The sequence below is a fragment of the Lissotriton vulgaris genome, chromosome 2_1 (assembly GCF_964263255.1).
Source record: "Lissotriton vulgaris chromosome 2_1, aLisVul1.2, whole genome shotgun sequence".
Taxonomy (NCBI): domain Eukaryota; kingdom Metazoa; phylum Chordata; class Amphibia; order Caudata; family Salamandridae; genus Lissotriton; species Lissotriton vulgaris.
Genome location: NC_141687.1, coordinates 593,071,706 through 593,084,940, shown reverse-complemented (window position 1 = coordinate 593,084,940; position 13,235 = coordinate 593,071,706). Strand labels below are relative to the sequence as shown.

Genomic DNA, 13,235 nt, shown 5'->3' with positions numbered 1-13,235 from the left:
TCTACGAAAGGAACCTCTGTGCGTTGGCTGTTGCAATGCTCCCATTGACTTAGCCGTTTCTGTATCCTTTTTCATCTTTTCTAATGTCTCGTCTGTACTTGAACCGAACAATGTCTTCTGATCAAATGGTCTGTTCAGTAGGGCTGTTTGAACTTCTTGTTTGAATCCTGAGATTCTGAGCCATGCGTGCCTTCTTAGCATGACACTAGTGTTAATAGACCTTGCTGCAGTGTCTGCTGCGTCTAACGCACACTTAATGGAAGTATTAGTTATTATTTTACCTTCCTGAATTAATTGGTCTGCCTTCTTTTGATGTTCTTTTGGAAGATGTGTGAGAAGTTTTTCTAACTCATCGTAATGTGCCCTGTCGTAACGTGCGAGTAGAGCTTGTGTATTAGCTATACGCCAGCTATTTGCTGCCTGTGATGCTACTCTCTTGCCTGATGCATCTATTAACTTCGACTCTTTATCTGGTGGAGGAGCCTCTCCTGTAGATAATGAGTTTGCTCTCTTACGAGCGGTTGAGACCACCAGCGAGTCTAGAGGTACATGCCCTCTAATAAATATTGGGTCCTTTGGAGCCGCTTTATATTTTTTATCGATTCTTGGGTTTAACACCCTGGCTCTCACTGGGTTTTCGAATATTTCTTCTGTGTGAGTGAGAAGACCCTTTAGCATAGGAAGAGTACCTGATGTTCTCTGTGCACTAGGTAGAGTCTCTAACAAGAAATCCTCTATCTGAGGTTCTGTGTGCATATCTAGTTTGTGATATTTTGCTGCCCTATTAATGAGCTGCACAAAACCTGTGTTATCATCAGGTGGTGAAGGCTTTGAGGGGTATAGCTCTGGGTCGTTGTCCTCATCTGACCCTACATCGTAATTTTCCCATGGATCTTCCTCATCCTGGATAGATTCGTCATCCCCTTGAGGTTCTCCCTCCCCTATATCACTGTCTTCATCTGACTGAGGTGTAGCTGGTCTTGGTGTGGAGGGTGTAGGAATATGTGGCCTATTGTGAGGAATAGGAGAAGAGGGTGTGTCTTTAGGACGAGGAGAAGCAGGAGGAGTTATGTTCGTCCCCATTGTTCTCTTTTTTGGAGGAAGAGGTTTATCTTCTGACTGTTCACTCTTTCTCTTCTTCGTGACCACTTTCCCAGTTTGTGGGTCAATAAACAAGATCTTTTGCTTGGGATCTGTTTGTTGCTCTTGAATCGGTACCGAGGGTCCTGGTTCCGAGAGCTGTTTTTGTTTTCGATCCTCAGATCTTTCTGGTTTCGACACCGAATGTCTGCTCGATTCCGACTTTTTGGGTATCGAGTGTCTTTTGGGCGATACATCATATTTCTTTTTCGACATGGAATGTTTCGATACCGAGCTCTCCTTTATATGCCGCCTCGGTGTCGAAGTCGATGACGCCCTTTTCTCGGATCCGACGTGGTGGGATTCCGAGTGTTTCGGTTTCAGTTTCGGTTTCGTTGCCGGGCCCGAAGGCGGGGCGTCGGAAACTTTTTTCAGCGATTTGACCGGGCCCGAGGGCGGGGTCGTTACCGCACGGGGTCGGTTTTTCGGTAAGGGGACGTCGTCACTCACGGTTTGTTGCTCGAAGAGTTCTTCAACCTCCGACTGGTCCCCTTCCGACCCCGACTGGTCCTCTTCTTCCTCGATTTGTTCGTCTCCGAACAGCTCCGGGATCGCCTCCGCCTGCATTCTGGAAGCCTCGTGCCTTCGAGCTCGACGATTTCTGATCGTTAGCTTGGAGGAGAATGCTGCGCAGGCTTCGCAGTCCCTGGATTCGTGTTCAGGCGATAGGCAGAGGTTGCACACCTCGTGTAGGTCCTTGTGTGGGAACTTAGCACCACACGATGGACATTTTTTGAATGGAGTCCTTTCCATGGACTCCGGGCTTGACTGCGCCGAGAAAGGTCTCTTGTTCCTCGACGTAGATCCAAGTTTTTCTCTTCTATTTTGAATTTGTAACGCGTCGGAATGGAAAAGAACGCGTTCGCTAACAATACCGTCGAATTGGAAAGGGAATACGCGCCGAAAAATCACTTTCTTCAGAAGTTGATCTGGAGCGTCTCGATCTTCATCCGAACCCGATGGCGGAAAAAAACAATCTAAGGATGGAGCCGATGCCCATGCGCACTACCAACTAAGGGAGGAGTCACCAAGATACAAAAGACTCTCCAAGAGAAAAACAAAGTGCAATCATCCGAGCCCAACACCAGATGGCGATCTATTCATAATGTACCATCTGCAGCCCATATGCCTCGAACAGGACCTTCCTAGGTGCTTTGATGATAAAGAAGCAGGATGGTGAAACTTCATTGACCTGATTCTTGAGGGATGTGAATAATCAAAACTCCTACAGTCCCGGAACCTGGTGTGAGTCTCGCGCAGATTGCCCTGCCACGAGAGAGATGGTTAGTAGTTGTTTTAGCAGCAATGGCTGGGACGATGGCGTAGTGCAAGCTGAGGTGGCCTCCTGGTCATTATTTTACACATTAAGCACTGGTCAGGGTTGCACTGTAGGTACCTGCAGGGGCCCCATTAGTATGGCGATGGCGGACTTTGTGCGCCCGCCATACCCTCGGAAACAAGGACCGTCCGCTGAGGGTGCGGGGATCCGCACTCCCGAATAGCATGCGCCCGCCACACTGGCGGGCACATAGAGCATCTGCAACATTGTGGTGGGCGATGCAGAGAGCACCGCCTGCCGCAATGCCACAGAGTCAGGTTGTGCGTTTCAATGCACAACGTGACAGGCACTGCGCTGTGCCTGCCACGTTGTTCATTGAAAGGCAGGGGGTACCATATGCACCCCCCAATTGCATTCCCCACCCCCCCCCCGGAGTCCCTTGGGGCCCCAAACGGGCCCCCCTAGTAGACTCTGCATGCCTTTCCATGGCAGAAATGATGCCACGAAAAGGCATTTCCAAGGCCACATTCTAATATGGCTGGCGGTGTCTTTCAGACACCGCCACCATATTGAACCCTTTTCCGCCCGGTCGACATGATGACCGGGCGGAAAAGCGGCGGATGGTCTTTCCATCCACAGGGGAGCCCCCCAGCCATTGTAATATCGCGGGGGGGTCATTCTGCAAGGTTGGCGGGTAGATCGCAGGCCTGTGTTTCACCATCATGAAGTGGCTGAAAAAAATCCTATGGATGCTGCCCCTTGCCACCCAAAATACCGTAGTCAACGCACTGATAACATCTCGTCTTGACTACGGCAATATTCTTTACCTGAGCTCGAACCCGGCAGTCATCAAACGGTTACAGCTTGTCCAAAATTCAGCTGCGAGACTCTTGTGCAGAATTCCAAAAATGGCCAGTGTGTCGAAGCACCTGAACGACCTGAATTGGCTCAGGGTGGAAAACCGCATCAAGTTCAAAGCCTGAGCTATATGTTCAGGATTAAATCAGGAACGGCACCGGAATATCTGCAATCACTAGCTACTCCCTACTTACCAGCAAGAAACCTGTGCTCCCAAACAGCAGCAAACTTCGGGGTCCCCAGGTTCAGACTGACAAGAATGGGAGGAAGATCCTTCTCTGTCCGAGGGCCTATTCTCTGGAACACACTCCCCCTCCACATCCGCAAAGAAGAAAACTACGCCAGGTTTAGGAAGAAAGTAAAGACTTGGCTCTTCCAGAAACAACCATACTGATCATGCTCATCTCATACCTCTGCTCAACTACATGTCGTCGGCGCCGGGAAACCCTTTTTGGGTAGCTGCGCGCCATACAAGTGTAAAAAAGACATAAATAAATAAATAAATAAATTGCCCCGCTGGCCCGGCGGTGACTACTGCCGACCCGGCTGGGGCGATCCGCCCACCATCCTAATGGGGCCCCTAGTTTCGGCAAAATGGCTGATTAGTATGTGATGTGCGACCACATCAAGGCAGCACTGAGCTCGAAGAGGAGTATGCGCACTTTACCTCCCTTGTCCAAGGAAAGACGAAGATCATCTGTGTAGGCCAGAAGGGCAGAATCTGTTTCATGTGGCGGACGAAACCCTGACTGCACTTCATGAAGTGTGTGGCTGCTTTCAATGAACTACAAAAGTTACTTGTTGGTCACGGATTCAAACTTTTTTTTTGAAAAATTGAGAATTCAAGCATTTTAGGGAGGAGTTGAGATGCACCCGTTGCTCTCATAACACTATACACATTTTAAATGTATTTTCCCCTTGCTTATTTGCGCGTATTCATTAAAAAATGTTAACCATTAGTCCCAGTTAAACTATGTATTCGTTTGAAATATATGTGTCGAATGTTGTTATTTAGCCTGAGTGTTTTGTGATGCAGGAGTTTGTTTTCGTTGTTTATTGTAAAACATTCCTCTTAGTTCTGATCTGGTTGAGAAAGACTGGTGCCTCCGGCACGGAGCTGTGACAGTAGCACCTTTCCTTACACTATAGTTCTGCAGCACCACTGCCCTGGGGAACCCCTAACACAGCATCATTGCCGAATGTGATCAGTGAACCCTACTGGCTGCGCTGTGTTGGTAGAAATTCTTACTGGACAAGAATGGATCAAATGGCTGCTGTTTGAAGAATATATGATTATACCACACTTTCAATTACCACACATGGCTTTACCACGCAAATTTTACTTCGCAAGTGGCTTTACCACGCTGGAATTTACAACGAAGGATTATACCACGCGTAGAAACGTCCATTAAGCACAAATGACTCTGTAATAAACATAATGAAACTGATAGGCAAAAAAAGTATGTCTAGAGTATGTAGTAACTGCTTAACAACCCAATCGATTGTTTTTTTCTACATTCAAAAACTACAAATTACCTTAGATTTATAAATTCTTTTATTTTACTATGCGCTTAAATATATATACATTTTTAATAAAGATTATTTTCTTACCTGACACCTTCCCGTCTTTCACCAGCAGCCCTTACTTCCATCCACCATGGAAACAAGCGTCAAAACACTTCTACCAAAATTAAAAAAGGACTGCTATTTTGACGTGCACGGCACGTCTTTGGGGGAGGCACTTTCCTTTTACTTCAGTGGTACTGAAGTGCGTTTTTTTTATTTAAGTAACCCGCTCCTTTGGTTTTTTTTGGGGGGGGGAGAACCCCCCCCAACCCCCCCCCCCCCCCGAGCTCCCCCCAGCCCCCCAAGCCCATGCAGAACGACTGGAAGGAATACCACGTCTCCCCCCCAGCCCACGCAGAACGTACTTGCGTGGTAAAGACGGTCATGGAAGGCATTCGCGTTGAAAAGACGTTTGCGTGGTAAGTGTACCGTGGTAAACGTTATGCGTGGTAATGCCTTCGTAGTAAATGATGTTTCCCCTGTTTGAACTCTCATGGTGACAACGTGGCAACTGTGTGATGACTGTCAGCGCTGTTCCAGGCCTGCTGCCACATCTACAGGAGACTGGGCCATGTACGATACTCTGCTTACGCTCTTGAGGCTGGCCTCAACAATGCCAGTAAATAGAGTGAAAGTTATTCAAAGTGCTTCTGTGAGATTCTAGGCACTCGTAGCGTGGCTGAAGTAAAACACTGCGCGCGACAAGAGCGGTGACCTTATTCCAACCTTACATGCCTGCTAGGAATGAAAACAATGGAACACTTACATCTGGATAGTGTTTTATGTACAGCAAATGTGACAGAGCAGCCATTTTGGATCAGGCTTTGTCTATTCGCCTGGGGTATGTCCTGTTGTAAGCAACAGGGATGTGTAATGTAAGATTTGCTATACTGACCGCCCCCTTCACATTGACATGACAAGGCACTCACCTCACAGCTCGGATGAGGGTCTTCACTGTAGGCATGATGTCTTCCACGGTGAGGTCACTGTGGTACCCCTTTTCGTCCACACTGTCTTCACCGGTGCCCTCAACTAATCACAGAAAACAAGAGTTAGAATATCCTTTCAGGGAAAAAAATATGTATTACCCCTCTCCCTAGAGAAGATGTGATCCTGCGGCTAACACGGAAACAGTAACAACACCAGGATATCTCCACGACAAAAGTGTATCCTGATTCCTGAGTAAACAAGTTCATCTATTTTTGTCCTGGTTCACTTTTCTAAGGCAAATGTTTCATAGGCTAAAATAGCAGGACATTGGCATACTGTAGTCAGCAAAACAGAAAAAAATTGCTTGGACTTTGGGAAAAAGAATATGGGGCATATTTATTAATATGTCGCGCAGCAAGTTGCCTTACTGCGTTGTGCTGTGTGGCAGGGCATGAATGTGTTACATTTTACATAAAACAGCGCATTCTTGCCTTTTCCCAGCGGTGGTGCACAATGTGCTGCATGGTGCCAATGCTGGTCGTCTTGCCCCATGGTGCAAGGGTGTCTGTGTTGTAAGCAAAATTGGTTTTGCACAAAAACAATCCCCTGAGATAATTTCATCTTTCTATGTGTGCATGTGGCGCATTCCCGATTCTTCTGCTTAGGGTAAATCCGGGAATGCGCCAAAATCCATAGGTGTTGCAAAAGACCCACACAACACCCATGGAAGGCATCCAGGGGAGATTAACGCAATGCAGGGAGTAGTGCAGTCAGTATGTCATGGGGCCTATAGCAAGGAAGGAAATGGACTCCCTGGTGCTGTGAAATACAGATATAATCGGGGGTAGGTGGGGCCCGCTGGCCTCTCGGCTCCGGTGCCACTGCACCTGCGGCACCAATGGAAACACCACCCCTGCCTGTGATATAGTTTCTAATGATCACGAGCAGCACGCTGTGTTCTAATTTCATAGGCCCAGGGACATGACGCAGGCCTCTGCAGACTCTGAGGAGCTCGGGTGCCCTCTGATCTTCAGGGAGCCCCTATTGAGTCAAGAGCAATGAATATCTCTGAGATATGGGAGACTCAAGGCCATCATAACTGCCTGCAGGGGTCCCCATCATTTTCTGTTATGCCACTGCATTGGCCTTGGGCGCTCCCGAACATACGGAGTTTCTACTGAGTAGGCTGCTTCTTCACAAATGCACCAAGCTCAGAGAAGTGAAAAGCGTTCAAGAAATCGGTTTCTGTGTAAAAGTGTAAGCCGTATCGAACGGCCTTATAATCACATACATGAGCTCAGATGTACGGCTCTGTGCCGGGTGTGCCCGTGCACATGTACAGAGACTGGGGGTGAGATAGGTCTCTGTTTGTGAGCAGGTGCTCGTGTTAATGGGCGGGTTACTACGTCAGTGTGTTAGTGTGCGTGGGAGTAGAGGTGTTTATAGGGACCGGAGGTCATCTAACCACGATATAGACCCAGCCTATGAGTGTGTTCATGCACGTGCGTCGGTGGGTATGTTCTGCTGTCTGTGGGCACATGCTTGTCAGTGCATTTGTATGCAATGATGCGATTGCACCTATGCTTAATGGCACACATCTATGTGGATGTTCCGGAAAAGTGGCATGCAAAGCAAACCAGAGCTTCTTTTAAAAATCAGACGAATATTTTTAACAGGAACTATATTCAACAAACAGAAAAAAAATAGAGTCACTGTGGTGGCTGCTTCTGTCAAACCGCTACTTCACTGATGTGTCCAGATTAGCGCAGTCTGCAGCACCGTGCCGCCAGGGGGAGCTCTAGCATTGTTATTACCTGGCTCGACGAAGGGACTTAAAACAAAAATAAATTTTTATAACAAATTAATAAGTGGCACAAAGAAATTATAAACGTTAAAAAAAATCATATTTGTAAGTTATATTTTTACTCGCCTGAATAGAGTCTAATCAAGAATGCGAAATATATGTTTTGCTCCTTTGCAAAATATATTTCCAATTTTCAAAAGTAGGATGTAAAATGGTACTACTTAAAAATCTCAACCTGTGGGATGTCCCTGTGTATATTTACCTTTTTACATAGAGGTATTTACCCACTTTGCTGGATATGTTCTTATTCTTTCGAGGATCTACTATGCATAGGTGCCTATATGGGGTTATGTTCTTGTTGCTGAAAGTACAAGTATTTGGGTGTGTGCCTAAGAGACCAGGGGCATGTACCAGTGTGCGAATGTAACTCTCCAATGTGGCGGTTCGTACCTCTGGAGTACATTCATGTGGCTGTAACTATAAAAAAAAACATGTAAGAGTATGAAATGGAATGTGGCCCGGAGTTATTACTACTTGCTGCGTTTAATTTATGGACTCGATCCATAACTTTTTATTTTTATAATCGGAGTACGAAATCATAATTGTATTATTTCAAGTCTACACTGCTACATAGGATTATCTGTTCAAATCTCATCAGCATGGGAGTATACAGGGACAATGGAGAAGTTTAATGGCTTAGAACAAAAGAGCGGGATCGAACATTTGTTTTAGTTTTTGTCCTTTTGTCTTTAAATAGTCGTATTGGGAAAATGCCTCTCACCCCGCCCCCTTTCACACTATGCATATGTAAAGTCTGTGTATTCGTGTGGCTAGGGCCCGGCCTTTCAGATCTAAGGTTCATTGACAAATATACATCTCAATGGAGGCAGCTGGACCTACAGGAAGTGCAAGCTGCTGGTCTGCAGGATACGAGGACAGGTGATGCAGCAGTGAAAACAAGCTTCTGATTGACAGCAGCAGGACTTTGAGGATGCTGACGTGGAATGTCATTTAAATGTGAACGACGCAGAACTGCATCGAGGCTCACTCATCCGTCTATATGCTGCTCTCTCTCAGTGAGGTAAGCACTCGCACCAGAGATCTGCCTGTAACCCACAAGTTACTCATGTGTTTACTGTAAACAATGAACAATTGTACAAGTCATCCCTGCTGAATCTGTTCTGCTGGAGATGGAAGAATGTGCTTACTGGCTTCTGTGAGAGACGAAAGTTTGCTTCGCTACTGCCCTGCCGTACTCGTTGAAGAAACAAGCTCGCCCTGATGCTGCATGAGTTGTATGTGATGGGGAAAGGTTGCACTGTTCCTTCCCTGGTTGTACTTTTCCTGTGAAGCCGGGACACTGTTTCCACCCAAGGTGTTTTATTAATAAAGCGGGGTTCCATTGCTGTTGCCCATCATATGAAAAAACTGTGAATTTAATGAATTCCCTGTGATCCAGGGACTCTTTCAAAATGTTTGATTTTCGATCCTCAGACTGAGGAAGGTGCATTATTTCATAGGGGCTTTGTTAACGTGCAGAAACATGTCGATGTAAAAGAGCAGCGCAGTGCAATGCTCAACCATTCTGTTTTTAATTGTGTGGCATAGAGACACCAAGACACAATTTTAATAAAGGTTTGGAAATTTTACAAAGGGAGAACATAAATGTCGATATGAGAGACATAACCTTACCCAAACTATGGAACCCATAACTAGAAGACTATACACCCAGTAGGCTTTAGTACTCACTGATGCTCCCATGTGCTGGGTGTGGAACCCACTGATGAAAATAACACACTAGGTTGGTGATGGTTTGTCATCTTACGTGAGTACATGGATGTATTGTTATTTTATAAGACTAGCTATCCCTTCCACGGTTGCTGTACATCTTGTATGTTAATGTATGTCAGTGGTAAGTGTTAAACCGTCTTTCAACTCCTCTTACCCCCACCCTCTTTACTGTTAGCCATTGTGTTCTATCTGCTCTGTTTCAGCGAGAGAACCATGCAATGCTCCTCCTGCTGCTGCCACCAGTCCTTCATTCATTCCTTGTGTTAGGGAGCGTTGTACTGCTGCCGTCCCTTGTTATGTCTTTGTTGTATAGCTTGGTATAAAACTTTCCAATACATAAAATGCAAATTGATTTGCATTGCCAATGCTTGTTTTAATGCATAATGTGAACAAAAGAGTGAACCCTCACAAAATATTTAAGAAGAGTATACCTTTGGTTTTATGTGTGAAAAAAACAGTTTTTTAAAGGGATTTTTTGACTTTCTAACGATTCAAAACCTAGTTGAGAAGTGACTTTGTTTCACGTATAACCCCTTCATGCCAATTCAGGCGTTTTAGCCAACAGCTCTTTGCATACTGTTTTTTTTTTACCACATAAGAACTATTTTAAAAGCAAAACTACAAGCCCCACAATTCAACATCCTGTTGACTGAAAAGCCACGGATGGCTGACAGTATCATACATCATAGTTCTACTCTCCTCTTGCCTATTTTTTTCCTCATGTTTATGCTGTGCTTTTGTATTCATGTAATTCCTGTAACTACGCTCCAGTAACTGATGTCACTTTGTAACCATGTTCTGAAACCTTCTTTCTTCCTCATGTAAAGCGCTCTGATCCCTCCGGGTCTAGCCAGCGCTATATAAAACTCAATAAATAAATAGTGCCATTGCGCAGACTTGTGAAATGTGAAATGAAATGTATTTCCTGGCGTTCTGTCTTTTTCCTAGAAGGCAATCCAGAAGTAAACACCCAGCGGGTGAACATGGCTAAGGTAGCCGAGCTAGGGGGCTAAAATTAACACTCACTGGAATAACATTATCCATGTGCTAAAAGGACATTATTTCATACAACGATTCGAGTTATAGCAGCTTAATCTGTACCGGACTGTCCTCTTTTCCTGAGCCTATCCTAGGTTTCGAGGCGTGTTATTTAGCTGGAGCACCCTTAATCCACATAGCGATTAAAGGCCCAGACGTTCGGGAGTTGGAATGTCACTTTTAGATTGTGGACAAGACTGATTTGCATATAATTCGTCTCTGGCTCGAGTGGTCCAGGAAAGCAACAAAAAAAACATGAACCCAATGAAACCCAGAGTTTACAAGTGGCTGGGATGAATTCACGCACTGGACCTATCAGTTTTGATTTTAAATGCGTGCATGACGCCATGTCTGAACAGATCTATTCTAAGCCCTCCCTTGCATCTCTCCTTTGCATCTGTCCCTTGCATCCCTCCCTTGCATCCCTCCCTTGCATCTCTCCCTTGCATCCCTCCCTTACATCCCTCCCTTGCATCTCTCCCTTGCATCCCTCCCTTGCATCTCTCCCTTGCATCCCTCTCTTGCATCCCTCCCTTGCATGCCTCACCATCCGCTTGCGGCCGGGACTTGAGCCGAAGCGACGCTCGGAATCGGGTCCGGTCGTTGAAGCTCCAGCTCTTCTGCACCTTGGTGGAGTTGGTGGCCTCGGTCATGTTCTCGGCGGTGGGGGACTGGCGCACATTTGGGGCGAGGTACTGCTTCCCGCGGATCCCCTGCCTCTGCGAGCTGCTCATCCGGATCCGATCCTTCAGGCCGATCTTACTGCTAGTGCAAGGGCAGAAAGAGACACGTAAGTACCAAGGGTGACTATAGATGGGGGTGCAGGAGGAGGATCTGGAGAGCAGAAAGAATCACGGGGCAGATATAAAAAGAAGAGTAAGACGTAGACAACACTTGACACATCACAAAAAACACGCAAGACGCAGTGCTAAAGAAGTGAGACAAACAGGTGCTGGGGTCTTGCCTGTCCTATCGGAAAGGAGTTCTCCGGGCTTGAAGAACGGGTCGCCCTTCTGGGATTTTATGTATTACTTCAAGCATAAGCCACAGAATAGAAAGAAGAGAAAAGAGAACATGCTGTCGCCTAAACATGGCTGCCTTTTACCTGCAATACAAATCTAAAATGTTTAAAAAATGAACCTTTGCGTTTAATTTTAATCAAACACTGTAAGGGTTGTTCCTAGCCGGCAAGTAATTTTACAAGAAGTAAAGAAACACTTCATTCGTTTTACGACACATCTGAGCAAAATGTAATTCTTACTTGTGCAAAGAAAAGATACTATTGGCTTTGAATTATGTAACCTGAAGACGTAATTTAAAAACACCTTCACAAGTAAGGCTATAAGATATAAACCTGAAAAAAAGTTGTCATACCAGCACTAGATCTGAAGATCACTTTTTTTAAGTGCACCTGTGATCAAGAAAATGCTGTCACTCACAGTGCAAGAGAACCTATGGCTGAAGTGGGCTGACCCACTGCATAAAATGTTTGCTTTTCTGAGCAAAAGAAAAATGTGAATGACAATACTTAACCAGACCCATTAATGAAGAGGAATGACTCAAAGCCCTTAGGGGCTGATTACGATGTCGGTCGAAAAGGCTCTGAATGGCATTTGGATTTTACTAATCCATGTCGGAACCTATGTTTCCGACCGCCTTGGAAACATTTCCAACCGACTGATTATGATGGAAAGGTAACCATTCAGTCTTCCTGACTCGGTTCGAACCGGCATTCGGAGACTCTGAGTTGGATAGAGCTGAATCATACAGGCCTGACGAACATATTACGATGTCAAATTCGGACTGCCTTTCCGAATTGGTCCATCTGACACAAAACAGCTGTCGGAAACTTACTGTTGGGGACCCGTAGCATGCCCCCCTTCACCCTGAGGCCTCTGGTTGGGACAGTGGGGGTACCCATGGGACCCCTCTTTACAACTATTCTCAGAGTGGCAGGCACTATGGAGTGCCCGCCACAGGGTGCAAGGTTTTCCGCAACCATCCCTTTTTGGGTCTCGCCTGAACCAGCACGCATGTGCTGCCCTGCAAGGCTTCTAGTAAGGACTTTCAACTCGGAGCACACGCTCTTGGCCACTGCGTGCGTCTTTCTAGGAGAGACAGCACGCAATTGGCTAAAGGCGGGTGCATGTCCTGCCTTCTCTCTCACCTGGCCTGGGGGGCTCGGGAGCAAGCAGCAGCGCGGCCGTGTGCCTGCTGCATGCCTCGCAATCTTGTTACTGTCTGCCCTGCCAAGTCCCTAACACACTTTAGCTGGCCTCTTTATCTTCCTTTTTCTGGCCTACCCCAGGCCCTGCCTTGAACTTCATAGCACGTTTTTCCCCACTGCAGCACGTCCGTGAATCTTCTGGCACCAGTGCCCTCGGTAGGTTAATTGTCCATCCCCTGGTGGCCCCGAAGCGGGCTGGCCTTCCTTCGTGATAAAATGAGGTGCTTAGTCATGGCCAGCAGCGTAGCTGGATAGTGTTGACAGCTGCGGCCAGTTTATTAGTCATTATTCCTTCCGACTCCACTGTACGTGGAAATTCACATCTACAGAAAATCAGCAAGGAGTTTGCAAAATGTGCATGGAACTAGAAAAAAATGTTCTTCGTAGTAATGCTAGGGACATATTTGACTGTTCTTACTGCTTGCGACTGAACCCCCGCCCTCATCACCACCTCTAGAGCTTTATCAAACTTTTCATTTCCTTCCTCTTTCTGTTATCACCTGCCCAGTTTCTCCAATTCTCTGCTTCCCTCCTTTTGCTCACTCATCCTGCTCTTAGTTCACTTTGTTTCTGTCACTCCTTGTTGTTCTATAGTACCCACT

At 46.2% G+C, this 13,235-nt stretch overlaps 1 protein-coding gene across 3 annotated transcripts in view; it reads right to left on the bottom strand.

Moving 5' to 3' along the window:
* Positions 1-13,235, bottom strand: part of KCNQ4 (potassium voltage-gated channel subfamily Q member 4) — a 1,014,801-nt gene that overhangs the window by 127,493 nt on the left and 874,073 nt on the right. For all 3 annotated transcript variants that reach the window (XM_086955633.1, XM_086955634.1, XM_086955635.1), the window contains 2 exons: positions 10,954-11,171; positions 5,773-5,875 (listed from right to left, as the gene is read on the bottom strand). In XM_086955633.1, the coding sequence (XP_086811759.1) occupies positions 5,773-5,875; positions 10,954-11,171 (321 nt within the window). The remainder of the gene's footprint in view (positions 1-5,772; positions 5,876-10,953; positions 11,172-13,235) is intronic.